Source organism: Myodes glareolus, chromosome 10 (genome assembly GCF_982192425.1).
Source record: "Myodes glareolus chromosome 10, mMyoGla1.1, whole genome shotgun sequence".
NCBI lineage: Eukaryota > Metazoa > Chordata > Mammalia > Rodentia > Cricetidae > Myodes > Myodes glareolus.
The window spans coordinates 49,523,759-49,547,086 of NC_142035.1; the positions used below are offsets into that span (position 1 = coordinate 49,523,759).

General features: G+C 44.8%; 1 protein-coding gene and 1 long non-coding RNA gene across 2 annotated transcripts in view; one reads left to right on the forward strand and one right to left on the reverse strand.

The window, feature by feature from the left end:
- Positions 1-5,775, forward strand: part of LOC125416722 (uncharacterized) — an 8,761-nt gene extending 2,986 nt beyond the window's left edge. Inside the window, exon 2 of the long non-coding RNA XR_015739080.1 lies at positions 5,106-5,775. This is a non-coding gene — a long non-coding RNA (uncharacterized LOC125416722). The remainder of the gene's footprint in view (positions 1-5,105) is intronic.
- An 11,576-nt stretch (positions 5,776-17,351) lies between these two features.
- Chchd5 (coiled-coil-helix-coiled-coil-helix domain containing 5) lies at positions 17,352-20,736 on the reverse strand. The gene is made up of 4 exons (XM_048459849.2): positions 20,570-20,736; positions 20,099-20,239; positions 19,854-20,019; positions 17,352-17,526 (listed from the first exon to the last, which is right to left on the reverse strand). Coding segments are annotated over exons 1-4 (333 nt in total). The 5' UTR covers positions 20,572-20,736; the 3' UTR covers positions 17,352-17,502.
- Positions 20,737-23,328: the final 2,592 nt, after the last annotated feature.

Consider the following 23,328-nt stretch of genomic DNA (forward strand, 5'->3'; position numbering starts at 1 on the left):
CTTTCTGTCTCTTGATACAGAACTCTGCAGACATATGTACACATTTTTCCTTTCAGAACTATTTAAAAATAAGTTGCATTTTTTATGAGACTTTTTTATTCCTGAACACTTCTACATTGCCATAGTTAACACTGATTGTCAGCTTGACAGGGTCTAGAATCATCTCAGAGATGAGGCTCTGCACTGGTAAGTGAGGGATTTGCTAGACTGGGTTAAGATGGGAAGGCCCACCTTACATGTGAGTGGCGGCCCTTCATAGGCTGGTGTCTCCATTAGAAAGGGGAAAGAGGAGCACCGGCATTCTCTGCTTCCTGCAATATGACCAGCTACATCACTCCCCAGGCGCCTCACACCCTAGGCCCTCACACCCCAGCCCCCTCACACCCCAGTCACCTCATACCCCAGCCCCCTCACACTCCAGCCACCTCATACCCCAGGCCCTCACACTCCAGCCCCCTCATACCTCAGGCCCTCACATCCCAGCCCCCTCACACCCCAGGCCCTCACACCCCAGCCCCCTCACACTCCAGCCACCTCATACCCCAGTCACCTCATACCCCAGGCCCTCACACTCCAGCCCCCTCACACCCCAGGCCCTCATACCCCAGTTCCCTCACACCCCAGGCCCTCACACCCCAGCCCCCTCACACCCCAGGCCCTCACACCCTAGCCCCCTCACACCCCAGGCCCTCACACCCCGGCCCCCTCACACCCCAGGCCACTGTGCCTTTTCCACCATGAAGGAATAAACCCTCAAACTGTGAGCTAAAATAAACCTCCATTCTTATTAAATATTTGTCAGAGCACCAAGAAAAGTTACTACTGCAAATGTGAATCTGTTAAGAACAAAGACATGCATTTAGATGAACAAGACAGCATTCTCAAACTGAAGACATTTAGCACTGATACATGACTGCTGTCTAACATAGAGTCCGTGCCATATATCTCCTGGAGTCCCAGGATTGGCTTTTAGAGTTTCTCAGGGCCTCTTTTAATTGAGTACCCATCCCTGAGATTTTCCTTTCTTTCACAACACCGATATTTTTTAAGAACCTGGACCGGTTGTAGGCCCATATTTCTACACTGAATGGCAACCAGACTTCCAGACCACAGTTTGCACCTGCCACAAAGGAGGTGGTCACCTAGCATTTACAGATAGGCTGCTGCCAGGGTCAGGATATGCTAATGTTGTTCTGCTCCTTCTTTGTAATTTGGAGGATGCCTGGGATAGAGATGCTAATTCAGCCTACATGACAGAGCTGGCATATGGAGCAGGAAGATGGAAGACATGAGAGAGGGCATAGGAAGATGTAAACGTGACTAGAGTCATTCACCTGGTTACCTAGGAAACAGAATGATAATAAATTTACCCTCAGTTTACTTTTTGGTATAAAAGCTGTTTGGAGATAAATGTAAGGAAATTTCAGGATGTGAACTCAGGATTTCATGAGGGATGACTGAGAATCTTCCTCCCAATAAAGCCATGTAAATTGTATCTTTAATCCCACACCTCTCACTCTGGTCTGGAGAAATAATTTATGGTCTGGTCTGGCCCATGTCATAATGGCACCCAACGTGGGACTGATCCACAAACCCTGAAAAACACGGGAAAAGTGACCAGATGTATGAAGGAGAACACGAGGAACCCATGAGAAAAAATTGTAGCATAGGTGGATATGTGAGTAATGAACGCTCAGAAATAGAGAGTTTAAAGAATAGAGAAGTAGGAAATTTAAATCAGGGGTAAAAATTTGTAAATAATAAGTTATATATAGGGGCTGGAGAGATGGCTCAGTGGTTAAGAGCATTGCCTGCTCTTCCAAAGGAACTGAGTTCATTTCCTGGCAACCACATGGTGGCTCACAACCATCTGTAATGATGTCTGGTGCCCTCTTCTGGCCTGCAGACATACACACAGACAGAATATTGAATACACAATAAATAAATAAATATTTTTAAAAAATAAGTTATATATATGGGATAAAGAAAGTGTATTCAGGGCTAGAGAGATGGCCCCGTGGTTAAGAGCATTACCTGCTCTTCTAAAGGTCCTGAGTTCAATTCCCAGCAACCACATGGTGACTCACAACCATCTGTAATGAGGTCTGGTGCCCTCTTCTGGCCTGCAGACATACATGCAGACAGAATGTTGTATACATAATAAATAAATAAATATTTAAAAAATTAAAAAAAAGAAAGTGTATTCAGTTATGTACGTTGATAGCTAAAGGAAGTTACAGTGGAGGAGAAACAAAGGTAGAGATATTTAAGATCTATAAGCATGATACAACTTTTATCACTGCTAAATGGGTAGGAAAAGTGAAGAAAAAATGGTATTTGGCTCAAAAATTGCTTAAGTTACCACTGAGATTGAGGCACCAAGCACAGCCACCATAGCCAGCTGAATCTAATCCACCTGTGGGTGAAAGGCAAGCAGGAGACAGAGTAAGTTTGGAGACCAAATTTAACCCCACACAGTCAACAGCCCAGAGCTGGCCAATAGAACAGAGGAGAGGATTCAGGAATTCTCCTAATTTTATGATTACAAGTTAGAATAAAAAAGATAGTAAGAATTGGCATGGCTACACGTTCTTAAAGCAGCTACAATGGCAGACACCAGAGAGCCTGTAAATGTATCAGCCACTGACCTTTGATGGGACTTTTTAACTTAAAAAGCATGGCCCGCACCACCCGGTCCCTAGGACCCAGAAGGACAAAGCCAAGCTGCGGACTGAGGGCTCCAGCTAGAAGCTGACAGCCAAATTTGAAAAAAAAAAAAAAAAAGGTAGGTAGCCTCAGGGAACTGCAGTTTCAAAACAGTTAAAGGTCTGTAAAGAATAAGTGAGCAGGTTAAATATTCTTCTCTTTTTCTTTTCACAGTTTTGCTTCTTTGTCAAAAACCCGCTGTTTGTAGGCAGGTGATGTCAGTTCCTCTGCTGTTTGTAGGCAGGTGATGTCGGTTCCTCTGATCCTCGATCTGTTTTCAGTACTGTGGCTCTGTTGTGAAGTCAGAGATTGTGAGGCATTCCAAAGTTCCATGATTGTACAGGATTTTCGGATTGTTTTGGCTAACCTGAATTTTGTTTCTCCACATGAAGTTGAGGATTGTTTTTTCAAGGTCTGTGAAGAATTTTGCTGTAATTTTAATGGGCATTTGCATTGACTCTGTAGGTTGTGTTCAGTAAGATTGTCATTTTTGCTATGTTGGTTCTACTTTCACAAGAAAATAGATCTTCCCATTTTCTGATGTCTTCAGTTTCTTCAAAGATTTAAAGTTCTTATCATGCAGATTTTTCCACTTGTTTGGTTAGAGTTACTCCAAGATATGTTTTGGTATTTATGGCTATTGTAAAGGATGATGGCTCTCCTTTATCATATACGTAGAAGAGGTGCATTTAGGATTGTGTTCAGATTCTGTCTATGACAAAATAATTCTGCTGTGAACATAGTTGAGCACATGCCCTTATGGTATGGTCAAGCATCTTTTGTGTTTAGCCCCAAAAAATTGTTGCCTAATTTTTTAAAAAAAAATCACCGTACTAGGATCCAAAACAGCTGTGACAATTTGCACTTCCAACAGCAGTGGAAGAGATTTTTCTTTACCCTACATTCTCTTCAGCATAAATTGTCAACAGTGTTTTCAATCTTGGTCATTCTTACAGGGATAAGATGGAATCTCAGAGTTTTGATTTGCATTTCTCTAATGGTTAAGGATGTTATGTTTGAGCATTTTAAAAATATCTTTCAGTCATTTTAAGATCATCTGTTAAGAGTTTTTAGTTTAGGTCTGTACCATATATTTTTATTGGATTATTTGTTCTTTTGATGACTAATTTCCTGAGTTCTTCGTATGTTTTTGAAATGGATTAGTGATAAGTAAAGATCTTTTCCCACTCTATAGGCTGATATTGTGTCTTGTTGACTATTTGTTATACAGACTTATTGCTATACAGAAGCTTCTCAGTACAGGAGATCTCATTTATTAAATATTTCTCTAAATGTCTGTGCCACTGAGGCTGTGCTTGAGATGTGCCAATGTATTCAAGTGTACTTCTAACTTTTTCATCTGTGAAGTTCAATGTGGTTGGTTTTATGTTGAGGTCTTTGATTCATTTGGATTTCAATTTCATGCATAGAGATGAATATGGATCTGTTGTCATTCTACATGCTGATGTCTAATTAGGCCAGCATCATTAGTTGGAAATGCTCTCTTTTTCCGTTTTCCTATCAGCTAGGCAGACTTGAAACTTAAGAGAAGGATAGTTTACAAACTTTTAAGTAGATATACAATGGTTAAGGCCTTAGTTATAATATTCTTATGAAAGATCTTGAGCTACAAAGTAAAATTATTAAAGAGAGCAATGAGCCAATTTCCAGTAGAGAGCTTATAGAAGCTGCCAAACAGGTACTCAAACAGATAGAATATACAACAACCAGCAAGTAAAGAATATTAATTATAATTCAGCCATGGCAAGTATATGTATTAAGTACAAAATTTATTCTACAACAGTTTTATAAAAAAAATGCTTTTTATAGCTGCACCTTCCCATTTTGCCAGTTAAGATATTAAACTTTTAATTTAAAGCAGCAGTCTGTCTATTATAGAAGAACAGGATGAAATCTAGGAGATAGTTTATCAGAAAATTGACTATGATCAATGTTTCTTATACTAAGCAAAAGATTAAATAATAATTTTAAAATACTGATTCTTGGGCCATTGTGTTTGCTCAATTAAAAGGCCAGAGTAATGGTCTTTCCCCAGATGATCATTGCTGCAATTCGCATGACTATATTTTGCTAATGTTATAGCTAAAGATCCCTTAAAGGATGTTATACTAAAATTTTACAAATGGCTCTCCCCATAAAAGGACTACATATATGGTTAATAATAAAAAAAAAATTGTGGAGTGTGCCATGGCTTCTTAAAATCAACTTAAAAAGATAAAAGTTGCAGACAGATCTGCTGCAGACAGATCTGACATGATGGCACCAAGGTGACCTTTGCTAAAACAAGGTTTAAAAAAAAAAGCTCTTGCAATAAATTATAAAAAGACCTATCCTGTATTAATTTGGGGTCAAGGATGTGTTTGTGCTTTTTTTCACAGAAAGAAAATAAAGCTGGATGAGATGACTGCATAAACAGTAAAGGAGTGGCAGACCCGATGACATCATAGCTGATAAAGCCCCCATAGAGGGGTCAGAAGGAAAGGAGTAGGAGAGGAGTTCCTGGTCCAGTCCTCCCCACCCCCACAGAGAGGAGTACCTAGTCTGGGGACCTGGGGCCACCACTCTGTGCTGCAGGGTGCCATGCTGCTCTGAGGGACAGGCGCTGAGCTGCTTCCCTACACTCGGGACACACACACCCAGGGGCCCTGCTGGGTGCCACGCTGCTCTGAGGGACAGGCGCTGAGCTGCTTCCCTACACTCGGGACACACACACCCAGGGGCCCTGCTGGGTGATGACTACAATTTTCTGCAGTCTGAATTCTGTTTGCTTTGGAGCTGAAATGCAGGCTGAATATTTGACTGTTTTAATCTCTGGGACACAGAACTCATTTTCATTAAAATATTGGACTTGAGAACCTAAGCTTTCTCCTTAGGGAAAGAAAGACTCAAAATAAGGAATGATAAGACGGGACAGCCTGAGGGTTTAACTGCTCCTCAGAGACTGGAGCTGGTATTGGATAACAGCAATGTCACTGGACTCTCACCCATTGGTAAAGCTTTCCCTGTCTTTTGAGTAATGTGAATTAAAGAAAATTGTGACATGTTTAATTGTAGATTTATTGTTAATTATGGTACTGACCTGATCGTGTTTGTAACTGCTTATAAGATGTTGAGAAAAGTTTGACATACCCTATAAATGTTTGAATTTAATGCATATGTTAAGAATTTTGGATTTTGATACAATGTAAAAAATTTAAGAGGTGCTCTAGACGAGCTGAAGAAACATTTTCAACTCAGGTGATCCTTTCTCCTTTAAATAGGAGACTACAGTCTTTAGGAGCATGACTATTCATAAAACATGATTATTTCTCCTGACAAGAAAGTATGGCTCCAAGACTAGAGCCCAAAGTATCTCTCTCCCCTTATCTCTTTTATTCACAGAGATCAGTAGTCAATGACGTGTTTGAAGTTTCTCCCACCCAGAGGAGCTCACATAAAATAAAATGCCTGATTCCCAAAGACAGGTAAATTTGGGTAAAGGGAGAAGTCTTTGTCTAAGGCAGATGTGATGATCTGTCCTATTGCAGCAGCACAGGTTTTTTTTTTTCTATAAAGTTTTTTTTATTGATTTTATTGAGCTCTACATTTTTCTCTGCTTCCCTCCCCCCTTCAACCCTCCCCCGAGGTCCCCACAGCTCCCAATTTACTCAGGAGATCTTGTCTTTTTATACTTCCCATGTAGATTAGATCTATGTAAGTCTCTCTTAGTGTCCTCATTGTTGTCTAAGTTCTCTGGAATTACGGTTTGTAGGCTGGTTTTCTTTGCTTTATGTTTAAAAACCACCTATGAGTGAGTACATGTGATAATTGTCTTTCTGGGTCTGGGTTACCTCACTCAAAATAATGTTTTCTAGCTCCATCCATTTTCCTGCAAAATTCAAGCTGTCGTTATTTTTTTTCTGCTGTGTAGTACTCCGTTGTGTAAATGTACTACATTTTTCTTGTCCATTCTTTGGTCGAGGGGCATTTAGGTTGTTCTCAGGTTCTGGCTATGACAAACAAAGCTGCTATGAACATAGTTGAGCACATGTCCTTGTGGCACGATTGAGCATCCTTTGGGTATATACCCAAAAATGGTATTATTGGGTCTTGAGAAAGGTTGCTTCCTAATTTTCTGAGAATTCACCACACTGACATCCAAAGGGGCTGTACCAGCTTGCATTCCCACCAGCAATGCAGAAGTGTTCCCTTTTCCCCACAACCTCTCCATCATAAGTTGTCATCAGTGTTTTTGATCTTGGCCATTCTTACAGGTGTAAGATGGAATCTCAGAGTTGTTTTGATTTGCATTTCTTTGATGACTAAGGATACTGAGCATTTTCTTAACTGCCCAAATTACATTCTGAGGTGACTCCTTCTTGAATGGTCCATGCAACAGAGCAGCCGACAGGAAAATTCACTGCTCCCTTTGAGAAATTCATGTAGATAACCTCATAGACAGGTGGAACCCAAGGCGGAGGCCCTGGTGTAGGGATGACCATCCACAGGCCAATGATTTGTTGGATAATTCTTTATGACAGAGATCACTACCCAGAGAAGAATAAAAAAAAAAAAAGACTTGGTTAAAGCTTTGAAAAATTCTGTCATGTGATATCAGGGTGGGAGTCAGCAGAGGGGTGGCCTAGTGTGTAAGAAGAAATCCGTGGAGTGAACATAAAAAAAAAGACCGGGGGAAGAAGAGTTTCAGGGAACTTGAAGAGGCATTAAAGGCAGGTTGCTCTGAAACAGTAACGAAGACCGTGCAGGGTGATTGCAGCGGGGATATTACAGGATGAGAAAGATGGGACTCAATTACAATAGAAAGTGGGGGGGGGGATTTAGTAACCAAGGGGCAGGGTGAGGGCTCAGGGAGTGGGAAAATCCTAAGAGGGCTCCAGAGGTAGTGTGATCCTAGCTAACCTGACCTAGCAAGGCAGGTCAAGGCTGTAAACACCAAAGGTTGGAGAGGAGGAAGTTGATCAGATCGCAAGGGCTGGAGGCGTCACACTAAGCTAAGTTTGGGATGGGCAGGCCAAGGAATATGGACTAAGTTTAAGGTCTAGCCAAGAAGATGGCTCACAGGAGCCTGAGTGAAGTGCAGTCTACGAGCGGACTGAGTGCGGTCTGCGAGTGCACTGAATGCGGTCTATGAAGAGTCTTGGGTAGGTGTAGCTACAGAGATGAGAACTGAAAAGCACAGTCATGTAGAGGCCATTGGCAATATCAAAAAACCAAAACCCTCAGCGTTCGAGGATACTTTCCATAGAGAACTGTGGATAAACTAAAAGTACTGATTTTAGATATAATTCTTTTTCTGTATCTACACAAGGAAATATTATGTAGCCATAAAAAGAATTAGTTGTTTATATACAATGTGGAGAGATTGCAGTTAAACGTCTAGGTGGAGAAAAGGAAAGGCCAGCACACTGTATATAGTAAGGCAGCGTTTCTGTACAAAGGGGATAAAAATACACATTTACATATGTAGGAGTGTGTCTGCACATGCATCCATTTACATTTACATGTGTAGGAGTGTGTCTGCACATGCATCCATTTACATTTACATATGTAGGAGTGTGTCTGCACATGCATCCATTTGCTGATATATGCACAAAAGTTTTCTAAAGGGATAAAAAAGAAACCGGTAACCTTGGTTACCCACGAGGAGAGGAACGCAGAGCCAGAGCAGTGTGGAAGCCATCTTTTCAACACAAACTTTCTGCACCTTTTAAATTCTATATTATGTGCAACTATTATTTATTTATAAAAGTAAAAATGCATAGTTAATTCTTTCTGAGATCACACGCTGATGGTTTACATCTTATTGGACATCTGTTCAGATGGTAATATAAGAGTTCTCATGCATGCTCTTTCAAACTGCCATAGGCGTTTCATTTTACAGACCAAACATTATTTGTCCAGTGTTCCCAGTTATTCATTCTTGTAAACACGACTGCAAGATGTGCCCAGACATTGGACATTCCAGTTTGTGCCCAGATAAATTTCTACAGCATAACCTCCTACAAATGGGGCGAGATACTTCTCCATTGCTTTCCACAAAAGGCTGTTCCAGGACACAATGTCACCCCTCACGCGTGAGCTCAGGGCACAGCGGGTCTTCTCCCCAGATGTGTGGGTGTTTCTAGTTTCCTTTCTGCTGCTGTGATAACCAAAACCAGCCTGAGGTCGGGCGGTGGGGCACACTTTTAACCCCAGCACTGGGGAGGCGGAGGCAGGCAGATCTCCGTGATCGACAAAGAGAATGCCAGAACAGTCAAAGCTACACAGAGTAACCCTGTCTCAAAAAACAAAACAAACAAAAAAACCTGGGGAGGAAAGTGTGTATTTGACTTACACTCCCAGGTCACAGTCCATCCCTGAGGGAAGTCAGGGCAAGAACTCAAGGCACCCGGGACTGCGGCTTACTGGCTCGTTTTCTGCCTGGGTTACTCATTCTTGCTTAGCTAGCTTCTGAAGAAGTACAGCCCAGGATGACTTACCAAGGGATGGCGATACCCACAGTGAGCTGGGCTCTGCTATACAAATGAATAATCCCTCACGACATGTCCACAGATTAACCTAGTCTAGGCAATTCCCCCAATTAATATTACTCCTTAATTGTCAAGTTGACAGGTACGGTTAGCCAGGTCAGTGGGACATCTGTCAGACGAGAATGGTACTGAGTGCTCACCTGCTTGCTCACCTGCTTTCCCTCAGAAAGATACAGGTGGGCTGCCTTACCCAGCAAGACTTGCAATGAGGTAGGCCTGAGTTCTAAGGAGAGCAACTTCTAGAACCAGTCTCAATAAGTGACCTTGAGCCTTACCTTCGCCTTAATCTGCTGCTGTGTGAAGAGGGTTGGGTGGAGGACTCCAAACCCGCCAGTGTTTCTGGGCAGAGTAAGAAGTGGTGTGGGCACCTCTGAAGCACGGGGCTGACTCTGGGCGGAAACTCAGACTTCCTTTAACCCTTCCTGCCCCAGGCAGGGAGTCCATCCTTGGTGAATCACACAACAGGAAGTGAGGGAAAGTAGCAGCTGACCACTAGGCCCCAGGCCCTCTGCCTGCCACACTATCATCACTCCAGCATCTTCTTGCCCTACCCCAAAGCAGAACAGGGTCCATGTTGGGACCTGGAGAGGCCTTGGTGACCTCACGCGTTCAGAATGAACGCGTGCCCGTTGATTGGGCACGATGGCACACACCTGTAAGCCAAGCACTCAGGAGAACGAAGCTGGAGAATGGAGAGCTCAAGGCCAGCCTTGGTTACTCGGTGATACCTTGTCTCAAAGAGCTAGAAGAAAAAGTTGCAAACACTTACTGTGTGACATACACTATTCTAAATGCCTTTAATATACAAGCAAACAAGAAAAAGATTCCTGCCCTGTGTCCCCTGCTAGTAGGAAGGATGGGTAGAGAAGCTAATATCTTAAAAGGCATGAGGTAGGCCAAAGCCCAATGTGTTCTAAGAGTAGGAAAGGATCATGTGCCTAGAAGCTTGGGAAAATACGGCTGTGGCAGGAAATGAGAAGAGGGAGTCCTGTGTGTTGGAGCATGGAAGCTGCTATAACAACTTTTTGTTTTGTTTTGTTTTTCGAGACAGGGCTTCTCTGTAGCTTTGGAGCCTGTCCTGGAACTAGCTCTTGTAGACCAAGCTGGCCTCAAACTCACAGAGATCCGCCCGCCTCTGCCTCCCAAGTACTAGGATTAAAGGCCTGCGCCTAGCTGCTATAACAACTTTTAGGTTCTGCTTTGAGATTAAAAAAACCCTTTTATTATTGCTATTATCATCATTATTGGAGTCATTTCTCTCCTTCCACAACAGGTTCCGGGAATCTAACTAAGGTCAATGGGCTTGTGTCACAAGCTCAGTACAGGAGGTGCTTGCCTTTGTACCACGAGACAGAGAAGTAGTATATATTCTGACTTCTGTCCTACCAAGCGGCCCTCTGGCTATTACATCAAGGGCACCGAGAGAGGTTGAAGCAAAGTAGAAGCTGGGCCCCCAGGATGGTGGCTGCTGCTGAATCCACAAGACAATGGTGGTGGCTCCTCTGGACTGGTGGCAAGGAAGCAGGGAGGAGTATCTGATAACAGAAGGTCTGTAGGTGTCCCGGTGATTAATGTGAGAGGAAAAGGGGCTCTGAGGACCCTGAAGTCTGGGACCTGAGCAGCTGGAAGAATAGGTCTGCCTGCCTCAGGGAAAGGTTCAAGAGCAAGGTCAAGAGATCAGCCCTGAACACAGTAAGATGAAGACTAAAACATTTGAATGGAGTAGCTGGATTGGCAGTTGATTTACAAGTCTGAGAGGAGGTTAAAGTTTGCTACCTTCCATAAGACAACATTGCTGTATTTCTCTGCGGCCCGCAGTATAGAATCATCCATTGCGGTGTCATTTTGAATGCCGTGACACACTGTATGACTTACTGCCTTGGAGTTCTGTGTCAACAGATCATCTTATGAGTTGACTATTGCAATCTGCGTTGAGACAATGATGGCTTAATTGTTCAACACTGCCAATGTCACGGCTTAAATAGTAAAATGAGAAGGCTAAGGAGACTGAGCCAGCATGACCCAGATATCACTGAAAACAAGGGCTAAATGATGACGTTGTTTGTTTGACAAGTGGAAAGATTTATACAAAAGGACTAGGAGAAGGAGAGAGGAAGCAAAGAACGTATACTGTTTGACACAAAGAAGAATGTGTGTGCTCAGAATACACACAGCAGTGGGAATGGAGACCAAATCTCACAAATGCACAGCACAGGCAAGCGCTTCTAAATCGACCAAAAGTGGCATTTGACCAGGTGTGGTGGTACATGCCTATGATCCCAGCAATGTTATGACTCTCATAGGTATCTCACGTCCTGCCAATTTTGTGTCTTTAGGGACCTGAGAATCAGTTGAATATCCTTTAGGACTACATTTCTAAGCAAGAGAACATATATATCCACATATAAGTATATAAGTTTCCAAAAATGAGAAATTTTATCAGAGTGGTGGTTCTCAGACTTGGCTGCATATTGAATCAATTTTTAAGGTCTTATTTTATATATATATATATATAGTGTGTGTGGGTCTCAACCCAAGAGATTCTTGCTTGTATGGCATGAATATATCCTGGCTTTTAAAACGCAGCAGGCTGTGTGATGAAAGCCAGCATACTTTCTTTCAAGAATAATTTTCCTTAGAGAATCTGGCTTCTATTTGCACACATTCTCTCTGAGTGGCTTTTTGTTATTGCTTTGTTTTTGAGACAAGGTTTTGTCTGCTGGCCTGTTAGGCTCTCCTGGCTTAGTCTGTTAAGTGACAGGATTACCAGCGTGTATCAACAGCAGCCCTGCCTTCCCAAGTTTTTTTTGTTTTTGTTTTTGTTTTTCAAGACAAGTTTCTCTGTAGCTTTGGAGCCTGTCCAAGGACTAGCTCTTGTAGACCAGGCTGGCCTCAAACTCACAGAGATCCGCTTTCCTCTGCCTCCCAAGTGGTGGTATTAAAGGCATACACCACCATGGCCAGGCTTCCTTCCCAAGTTTTGATGGCACTAATTGGTTTACCTATTGGAGATCGGTGCTGACAAATACTGTTGTATAGTGATTATGTTTATTCAACAGGATACATTCAATAGCAGCACAAAATTTCATCTTGAAAGCCACCAACGGTTCAAGGCCAGCCTGGTCTACAAGTGCTAGTTCCAGGACAGGCACCCTGTCTCGAAAATCCAAAAAAGAAAGAAAGAAAGAAAGCCACCAAAGGTAAAATAGAGGTTCTTGAAGACGTACGTTGCTTCCTGGTTGACATCCCCCACCTTTTTACATCCACAGATCCACAGGCCATTGACTGGCATATTTTGCCTCTTTAGAATCTGAACAACCATTGGTTGTCTTAAAAACCACATCGGCACCAGCATACTTCCCTCAGCTTTGCTACCTGACTCCACCAATGTTGCCAGTAATTTCCCATTGGCCATGTCCGGCTTATCTACTTGGCATTCTTGGTTGACTGTAGCATTTTTGTGAAATGAGGCAGGTTTTTAGAAAGATTTATCAAAATACTTTCGTCAGTGTTGGCCATGGTGGGGTAGGGCAATTGGAGACAGCAGCGAGAGGCAGGAAGAGGGGAAAGACGATGGTGGTCACAACTGCGGCACCTATGACAGGCTACGGCCATGGCAGCTGAGGTAGTTGACAGTAACCATGATGGTGGCTACCACTGAAATGAATTTACTGGATGATAGCAACCGAGAGAGTCACATCTGATTGATTGACAGACAGCCTTCTCTCTCTTTGCCTGCACGTATGGCAAGCAGGAGGTAGCAGGGAACAAAAATATAGCCCTCAACTAAATAGTCCTCAAGGAAAGGGAAGATGGAAGTCGGTGTTTCTCATCCCTTCACTAAGCTGTTGCCCACTGTGACAGTCGGCTTGTGAGAGCCTTCCCTTCCTGATCACACGTCGTATTATCCTACTACCGAGGCTCTCTGGATCTTCTGAATCCCTGTCTCTTAAGCCTAAACTAAGATTACGATTCGAGAACATATGGCACATTAACAGAAGTGAGCCTCTGCCAAGCCGTAAAGCTATGACAAATTTTAAAAGGGCTGAAATGTAAAAGATGTTACCAAACCGATTTAATTAGGCAAGATGACTAGAAAAATTCCCATATGGTTAGAAATTAAGAAATATACCTCTAAATTTCTAAATAACCCAATACCAGTAAAAAAAAATCAAATTAGAAAGGAATTACAAAAATCAAATTTGTAAGCAATGTAATATATATATCTCTTAGTAAAGGAAAAGCCTGAAACTTTCATCACAAAAAGGCACAAGCTGTGTGTGATGTGGTGGTACACACACCTGTAATCCCAAGGTAAGAGGATCAGGAGCCCAAGGACAGTTTTTGTTACACAATAAATTCAGGTCATCCTGTTCGACAAGAGACTGTATCTCAAAACAAACAAACACAAACCAAAATAAAGATCAACAAGCTAAAAGTAAACTATAGGAAAAGGTTAATAAACTTGATATACCCTTGCCCATACTACTGATACAAGATACAGTGTCTGAAGCAAGAGGCAGTACTACAGATGCCATGAGCCTTAGGACAATGTGGCTATTGTGAACAGATTAATATAACCCCAAATCAAAGGCAGTGTGATAAAATCCCCGAAAAAAAAATACAATTACCAGACACAGAGAGAGAAATAAAACACCATAAAGTTGTTCTATTAGCTTACACATAGGCACAAAGTCTTTGCAGTCAAGTATCGGGAAGTGAAGTCCCCCTTCTTGTAATGTGAAGCCTCAAGAATGTTTGGGCTAATAGATGGTAGTAGCATGATGCCTTTAAGGCTTCCCATTTCACTCTGTTGGGCCCTCTCATTAAAAAAAAAGAGGCCATATAAAAATGTTCTAAAATGTCATCTGGTCCTCCATGTTGTCTGTTTGCCTCACACTCTTAGGAGAATGGAACAGGACCCCACTCGAACAAAGTAACCTGGGCTGAAAACATCCTCCAAAGTCCGAGGGCTCAACCCACAGTTATGGAAAAATGAGCTGGGAACAGAAAGCCACCAGAACCTGGGCAGCACTGTCAGGGTGACAAGAAGCAATTTTCATCCTCTTCACCCTCTGTTCCTCCAGTCTTGCAACCCGCATAGCACCTGGTAGCTCCTCCAATCTTGACTATATCAGACTTCCACCTTGACTCCTAAACCAACACATTTCTTTTGTTTTGGAGGCAGATATTGAGAGGAAACTCCCAATGGGTCAGGTTCAGTTTTCTAAGCCAACACCCAAATCTTGGGATTTAAGTGGCTGGCTTCTTTTGGAGTCACTTCAAGGGAGAAGAGACTTGTCACATGTTTAATCTGTATGGAGGTCATTTTGGTTCATTCTTGAACTAAAAATTCTTGATCAAGAACTCTCTGTAATAAGGAGTTTACTGAGCCATTACAAACACTAGCCAGGAAAGCAAAGGTCCAGATCCAAAGACAAGCTCTCACCATGACCAGCAGTGGGCTAGACAGCAGTTCAAAAATTCCTGCTAGGCCAGAGTTAAACCTATTGTTTTGTTTTTGTTTGTTGTATTGGGGGCTGGCTTTAAACGTGGCAAACTTTTCAGCTCCCCTAGAGATTACAGGTGGGACTCACTATGCCAGGTTAAGAACATTTTAGAAAATGTGGGGAAAGAGAGCAACACAACCAATATTGCACATAATTTGCAGGGTGGGGTAATGCAAAAAGCCTTGGGCTGTGAGGACAGCACACAGGAGCTGTTACTGATCTGGGGATATAATTAGTTAGTAGTGTTTTGTAGCATGGGGGCCGGCTTGTTGGGGTTTCTGTCCCGCCCGGTACCCCACAACCAGCAAGTCCCAAAGAAAATCACACAGAGTCTACATTAGGTTATAAACTGATTGGCCTGTTAGGTCAGGCTACTTATTAGCTCTTATAACTTATGTTACCCCATTATCCTTATCTATGTTAGCCACATGGCTCAGTACCTTTTCCAGCGGGGCAGCTTACATCTTTCCTCTCCGGTGGTCTGGGCAGAACTGCAGAGGGAGCTTCCTGCTTGCCAGAATACTCCCAGTCTCTTTGCTCCACCTCTACTTCCTGTCTGGCTTTCCCGCCTATACTGCCTGCCTGGCCAATTAGCGTTTTATTAAAATATGATTGACAGAATACAGATAATTCTCCCGCACCAGTGTTTGCCTCCTGTGTACAAAGCTATGGGTTGAATCTTTACCACCAAATAAACTGGGCACGGGGACACACACTCCTATAATCCCAGTCCTTGGGAGGGAGAGACAGTAGGAGTGCAAGGTCTTCCTTGGTTACCTAGCAAATTCAAGGCCAGTCTGGGATGCAAGACCCAGACTTGTGGTGGTGGTGGTGGCGCACGCCTTTAATCCCAGCACTTGGGAGGCAGAGGCAGGCAGATCTCTGTGAGTTCAAGGCCAGCCTGGTCTACATAGAGCTAGTGCCAGGACAGGCTCCAAAGCTACAGAGAAACCCTGTCTCGAAAAACAAAACAAAACAAAACCAAACCAAACCAAAAAAAAAAAAGACCCTGTCTCAAAATAAATAAATAACATTATTTTTTTAGAGATAGGATGGTATTAACAATTTAAAAACTGCATACATAAATAACAACCCTAGTGATCTGCATAATACAATTTAAGCTTTTAATAGCCTTTTATCGACATAAAATTTTATACCTTGTTACTGATCAAGCCCCTCTCATTTTTCTTCTGGCCTCTGTTCCTTAGCAATTACATTTAGGATAGTTCAAGCTTTATCAGAATGCCACCCCTGGGTTTTCTTACCAAACAGCTGTGCCTGCAAACACTATGAAGGTGGCACTAACGCAGATCTACATGGGCCAGGTCTCTACGGTGGAGATCTTGATCCCATTACTCTCTCTGTGCTGTCCTCTTCTGATGAGGAGTTTGCTGATTCACAAGAATAGAGGAGCCCGAGGGCCGATGCCTGTGACAATGGCCCTCTTTAACAGACAGGGAATTGAGTGCACTAATTTTCTCGACACAGTAACTAAGTTCTATGCCATTCTCAGAGGTCTCATTTCCCAAGGTGGTAATGCACTTTTTAAAATTACATTTTATTCATTTGCTTTACTGGGGTGGGAAGCAGAGGAATGCCATGCAGCACTTGTGGAGGTCAGAAGAAACAGCTGTTTCTAGGAAACGGAGCTACTTGTGAGTCAGCTCTACCCTTCCCGTATGTAACTCCTGGGGACCAAACTCAGCCCATCACGCTTGTGGCAAGCACCCGGAGCCACTCTGGTCACGCACTTTTTATGGCTGCCTTGTTTTTCCCTTTCCCACTCCCTGCCAGTATCTCTGGACTGACTGAGAATATACTATCAGGGCCCCATTCCGAGACCTGGCTTCTGGGAATTGCTAATCAAGACAAACCAAACTCCAGTGAAGGATGCTTCCGAGCCATGTCCTTTCACACTTTTCAGTTTTTAAAATTTCTCTAAGTAGGGCCTCAGGTGGCCTAGTCTGGCCTCAAACTATATAGCAGTGGATGACCTTGAACTTCTAATTCTCAGGCCTTGTTTCTGCCTCTACACAGTTGTTCTCAATAAGGCCAGAATTTTTACCTCACTGCCCAAGGCCTGTGTCTACTGCTCAGTTGGTCCTGACTCAGTAGTGGAAAAGATGGGCTGTTTACTGCTCCTCCCACAAGCCTCAAGAAAATGGTATAAGGATGTACTGAATGCAGATTCAGCGGAAGGTACAGCATATTGACGGGCGTGTGTGAGGTCGTGGGTTGTTCCAGAGGGAAGGAAGCTGGGCATGGTGGCTCACACCTGTAACCCTAGCACTCAGGAAGATTGCTGTGAGCCTGAATTCAGTTTGGTATACATAATGAGCTTCAGTACTGCCTAGACTTAAAAAAAAAACAAAAACCAAAACCAATCTGGTGAGCGTGGGTGGGAGGGAAGCCTTGCCCCAGAGCACATACAGCAGGGTACAGGAAATGACTGTTTGAATCATTATAAACCCAAGCCTAGAACAGGAGCACCTTGGCAGACCAAGTAAAGCTGAGGGTGGGTGACCAAGCTTCCTCCAGCTCTCCTAATGCCTGCCCCCTTCAATGCTATAGGCTGGAACCAAAGTCCAGTACTCAGTCTTTATTTATTTAGAGTTCCGAGTCCAGGAAGGCCAGACCCACACCAGAGCCCTCAGGACTCTAAAATGTCACTCTTCTAGATGAGGACATCAAGTGGGGTCACTGGTGCCCAGTTTCCTCAGAGTCCACGGGGGTCTTCAGGAGGCAGGGAGAGGCTGTGCCTGTGGAGAAAACATAGCAACATTTACTGCCCTTGAAGGGGAGATGAGGCAGATACAGCAGAGGCTGCCCTCACGGTCCAGTCTAGAGGGGAAAGGTGCCAAGTGGTGACCTCGGCCATTTGCCACAAGAACAAGTTGTACACAGTAAGCTAAAACCTGGTACCATTCTGTTTGTTTATTTTTGGAGGCTGGAGAGAGCTAGAACCTAACTCTAGCCAGGTTGACTGGGAACTCACTAGTAGCCCAGGCTGGTCTAGAACTCGCTTATGAACTCAAGTTGGCTTGAACTCATAGCAACCTTCCTACTTCAGACTCCCTAGTGCTAGAATTACAGGCATGTGGCAGCATTGTGACAAGTGCTGGGGACTCAGCAGGCAAAAATCTCTCATTCTAGGAAACTCCCTTTCAAAATGGGAGGGACAGCCACACTAGTCCCCTGGTAGGTGAAGTCTGTGTGCAGAAACAGGGAGACTTCTGAACTGCCAGCAACATAAATAGAGTTCTCCTACTAAGGCCTTTCTATCACATGGTAGATGTGGGCATTTTCAGGTCTGCTAATGTGAAGATCAGAGAATAGAGGAGGCCTGAATCTCACCACCCCAGTTAGGAGGAAGAGTTGGAGCTATGACGCCATCAGCATGAAGGAGCAGGACAGAGGACAACCTGTAGGAGCTGGTGGTAACACTCAAGGTGTCAGACCTTACAGCAAATGCCTTAACCTGCTAAGCCACTTCCCTGCCCTAATTTCCATTCCTAAAAGGAAGAGGGACTGAAGGATGGCTCAGCCTTTGCTCCTCTCCCAGAGAACTTGGGTTCAGTTTCCAGCACCCACATGGGAGCTCACAACCATCCATAGTAACTCCAACTCCAGAGGATTCCAGGAGACCTGACACCCTCTCCTGATGTCCATGGGCATTAGGCACACATGTGGTCCACATACATGCAGGTTTAACACTGATACACATAAAATAAAAACTAAAAACTAAAATGGAAAACAAAAAGGAATCGAAAGGGCTTTATTGTCCAGATGCTGGAGACACTTGAAAGGCAGAAGTATTCCCATGAGATGGCTGAGTAACTGGAATGGACAAGATGCAATCATTCCTGAACATTCCCTATGGAAAATTAAAGTCCTTCTGGGCAATTTCTGCTCTCATAACCTAAATCTTTACCCCTGTTCTATACAAAGATCCAATGACTATCAGGCATAATTAGAGGGTAACCTTTAGCCAAAAACTCTCCTGAAGCATGAGATACAAGGGAAACTGCGGGGTGTGGCTGGAGAGAGCTTAAAAGCCAGGGACCAGGAATGGGGGAGCAGAGGAGGTTTTTCCGAGAGAAGTACCATAAAAACAGAGTAAGAATTAGACGGGAGATGGACAGGGGAGGGCAGCCTGGGCAGAACGAAATAGCTAGGAGCCAGGTAGATGTGCCCCTGAATAACAACTGTACACCATCCGCTGGGGGTGGAGAGTGGAAGAGGTGGGTGGGGCCTGAGTCATCCGAGACCAGGCTGTGCTGGAGATGAGAACCAGTCTAGCAGAGGTGAAACCACAGAGCGGTTTCCATGGAGAAGCAAACATGGTAAGACTTCCTCTCAGATCATTCTGGAACCATCACAGGAGAAGGATTGGAAAGGCCAAAATGGACCGACACAGAAGCCCAAAAGATGGTGAGAAAGAAAAGGCAGGGATTACAGGGACAGAGGACCTCGTGAGAGGTGTTCAGGGGAGGGTGATTAACAGAGTGACTTCGCCTTCTCAGTGGTCCAGCAGTAAACATCCAAAGGAGTGTTTCTCACTTTTCCAATTCTGCCACCCCCAGAGCATGTTAAGATTTTTCCTCATTGCCCCATCAATGACACTTTATTATCTCGGATATATTGTATATGTGTTTATGTGGTATGGACATTAAGATCATTTCTCGTGAACCCCTCTTTACCCCCTTCACCCCCACCGGCACAGCTGAAAGCAATGAAAAGGACAAAATGGGCAAGGAAGGGAAGAAGGGATCCAGTAAGAGTCAGGGACTTTGTTCCTACTGTGAAGGGAAAGCCACATAAAGTTTTAAGCAAGGGTGCAATGTGACCAGAATTCAGGTCATTATAAGGAAGTAAGAGGTTCAGGAAAGCCAGGGAGAAGGCAGAGGAGGAGTGTCAAAGATGGCTAAACTAAAGCAGAGGCTGCAACTTGGGGCAGAGAACCATGTTTTGGATTCTGGATTCACAGCCAAGGCATGTGTGGGAATCGGGAAGGGCTAGGGCTTTTGAACTAGAAAATGAAAGGATTTGTGAGGGATAAAGAAATGACCTAGTGAGCCCTCTTTACCTCTCCAGGTGTGGGTGAACTTGGCGGCTGCACCTGCTCAGCACACTGCAGGAAGCGGCGCATGTGTTCCGCACAGTTGCCAACAGCCGCCTCATTCAAGCGAAGACACTCCTCGAAGGCTTCAAATGGTTCAGCACAGGCCTGGCGGATCTGGCGGATGATGGGGCTGTGGGAGGAGGGCATTTCAGAGCCGGAGCATCCACACCCCACTGCCTGGCACCCTCCAGCCCCAGTTTCCCACTCACTGGGAGGATGTGCAGCGAGCAATGCTCATCTTAAGGTGGTGACAGTCCCGATGCCAGGACTCTGGCTTGGCGGCCACACACTGGCCATACTGATCCAGCTCCCGGCTGCAGTATCGAGCAGTGACTTCCAGGGCTGCCTGCCTGGGGGACAGGGTAAACTGGAGGTAATCTCAAGAGTAGACAAGAAAATGTTCTGATTTGGGTCTGTGATTAGCCTAGGGACCCAGGAGAGATTTGGAAATTTTAAGGTTCCTATGATAGGGACAATCAACGAGGGGCAGAAATAAGAGCTGAGCCCTGAGCGTTGTGGTATAGGGTGGGAGTTTTTGGAAAGGCAGTGAAGTCCGAAAACAAAGTCTGGTTGCGGTGAGGCAGGCCTGGAGTATCTCCAGTCTTGACTGCAGTCGTTTCCCACTAGGGATCATGCAGCCTCACAAGCGTGATCTAGAGTCGTAGGGAGTTATAACTCACATCTCCAGGCGAGTTCAGGCCGATCAGTCAGAGAGAAGAGACCCGCCTTTTCCGGTGTCAGGTTGACATGGCGGCGCCCAACCCATACCTCCCGGCCTCACTCTTCCGGTCGCCGAGAGACCTGCCACTCAGCCCTAGATGAAACCATCATGGCAGCGCTCTGCCCCGTCTTCCGGCTCACTGCTTGTCCGGGTGGGACCCCATGTAACTACTTCCGGTCCGTCGGCTATTTTGTTTCCGTTTAGTCTTTCTACTTCCGGCTGGCGGCTGCGACGACGCTTAGAGCACACCGGAAGTAAGAGGTCGGAAGTGTTGGTGCAGCTCTGCACCAGAGGGGCGTGTCTCTCGCGCAGTCTGCAGCCGTTCGCGCTGCCGCTTTCCACGCTGGTGTCAGTAGCCTCCGGCCCGCGTGGCTGCGGCCTTCACGCGCTGCGGCTGAGTCGGCAGCCGTGCCCGCCGCCGCCGCTGGGAGCAAGAACAGGAGGGTACTGATCTCTCAGCTGAGCTGCCACCATCGGCTTTACACCGGTACACACCCCCCTCCCAATAGCCACATTGGGCCTTTCATGTGGTTAACTCGTACAGGTTCTTTTCCTGGCATAGGGGATAATGGTAGGGTGAAAGGGGATTTTAGTGCTTGCTCCTTGCAACCGTGGACAAATTACTTCCTTTGTAATTCTCCTTGGTGTGGTTTCTACCATCCACATATGCCTTCAGATTATAAGGCTAGACCTGGGAGTCCATGTCCCTGTTTAAAAGGCTAAATACTCAGAGAATTGAGTGTCTGTTCACCTAGAATAACGAGGTCTTCTAAGACTAGACAAAATGAGCAATAACCACCGCAGTTTGCAGCTGTAAAGTGGGGGATAATGGCTGCGTGAGCCTCCCCAGACCAGACAGTGCTAGGGAAGGGCTCAGCGCCTCAACACAGCAGTTCCAGGTAAAGAAGGTGTTAACTGGAGGTTGTAATCATGTGGTAGACATTTGACAAGGGATGACAGCCCCCCAGCCATCTGTAACTGCTTCATGTGACAGATGTAAGACTGGAGCCACACCACGCACGACACTTTCATCTTTGGGAAACTTGACACTCACCTCCACACTTCAGTTGCCTTTTGGCTGGTGGCTGTCGAGTGTGACTAAGAATCAAATGTAGAGAACCATACTGTTGGAAAAGAAACAGATCCAAGAAATGAGGATCTCAGATAGAATTGCTTATTACTGAGGTTTCCTTTTGGGAAGCTCGTTCATGAAAGACTTTTAACGTGTTCATTAGGAAGCTCAAGGGCAATTTTATTAATTTGAGAGGAAAACATCAGGGAAGGCGAGGGGTAAACAGCAGCTGCTCAGAGGGAGCTGGAGGACTCCAGCCAGTCTGAGCACCACAAACTTGGCTCTGGCAGCCTTGCTCTACTTCCCCATTCTCTTCACCTTGCTAAAAACTGTTAGATTACACCCCCTAAAACTAGCCACCAAGGTCTGTTCCCTTATTTGGCCACTTCCTCCCACTAAGGCTGGTGTCCAGCTATCAAAGTATTGAAGTCCAGCAATTAAAAGCTCCCTTTTGGTCGCCCTAATTAACATGTATGATCGATATTAAACACCTCATCCTAACACAGGGTTTCCCCTTTTGCCTTTATAAACTGCCATTGGCCTATGAGTCACTTCTCTATTCAGAGGCAGTCCTTGGTCCCTCCAGGACAAAAACTCCTTTCCCATCTCCCTTGTTGCTGACAAAGGCCCCTTCCCTTTTGTCCTCTATCTCTGCCTTTATCTCTAATTCCCTGCTCTTTGTCTCTCCTTTGTGCTGAGAACTTGATTTTGGGGTGTCTTGTGCCAACCCCAGGTCCATTCCGTGTGCATGGTGCATATGTGTGTGCAGGCCCGAGGTCAGTGACATGTATCTTTCTCCACTGCTTTGCACCTGAAACTTTTGGCAATGGGGTGTCACTGAACCTGGAGCCCACCAGGGAGTTTGACTGGCAGGCCAGTGAGCACCTGGGACCCTGCCCCCACATCGCAGCGCTGGTACTCTAAATGCCCTGCCCCCACATCGCAGCACTGGTACTCTAGGTGTGCCCTGCCCCCACATCGCAGCACTGGTACTCTGAATGCCCTGCCCCCACATCGCAGCACTGGTACTCTAAGTGCCCTGCCCCCACATCGCAGCGCTGGTACTCTAAGTGTGCCCTGCCCCCACATCGCAGCGCTGATACTCTAAGTGTGCCCTGTCCCCACATCGCAGTGCTGATACTCTAAGTGTGCCCTGCCCCCACATCGCAGCGCTGGTACTCTAAGTGCCCTGCCCCAACATTGCAGCGCAGTGCTCTGCCATGTCGTTTATGTGGAGGCTGGAGATCCGAACTCAGGACCTCAAGCTTGCAGAGCAAGCACTTATTTAGCCTCTTCCCCAGCCCCATGCCTATTTATTATAAAACTAGGACTCAATAATTTTCTCTTGAACATTTGTCCCAGATAGAAAACTATATCTACACACAAACATGTACTTGGCTTCCCAGAGCAGCTTTACCTATAAGGCCCCAAACTAGAAACAGTTGAAGTGTTCTTCCAAGTGGATGGTTAAAAAACCAGTCCACCCATACTTTGGAGTACTGTACAATACAAAGGCATGAATTAATACACACAACTTAGATGAATTTAAGAGGAATTCTGTTAAAAAAAGTCAGTCTCAAATTTTGTATTTTATGATTCTATTTACATGTATTTCTTGAGATTATAGAGAAGACTGAAGGGTTAGA

What these genes read in the sequence shown, in the direction of transcription:
- Chchd5 (XM_048459849.2), bottom strand. An exon ending in GCTCGCTGCACATCCTCCCA is followed by an intron (nt 20,020 to 20,098) that starts GTGAGTGGGAAA and finishes CTCCTCCCACAG; the next exon opens with CCCCATCATCCGCCAGATCC. An exon ending in GTTCACCCACACCTGGAGAG is followed by an intron (nt 17,527 to 19,853) that starts GTAAAGAGGGCT and finishes TTTTCTCCACAG; the next exon opens with GCACAGCCTCTCCCTGCCTC.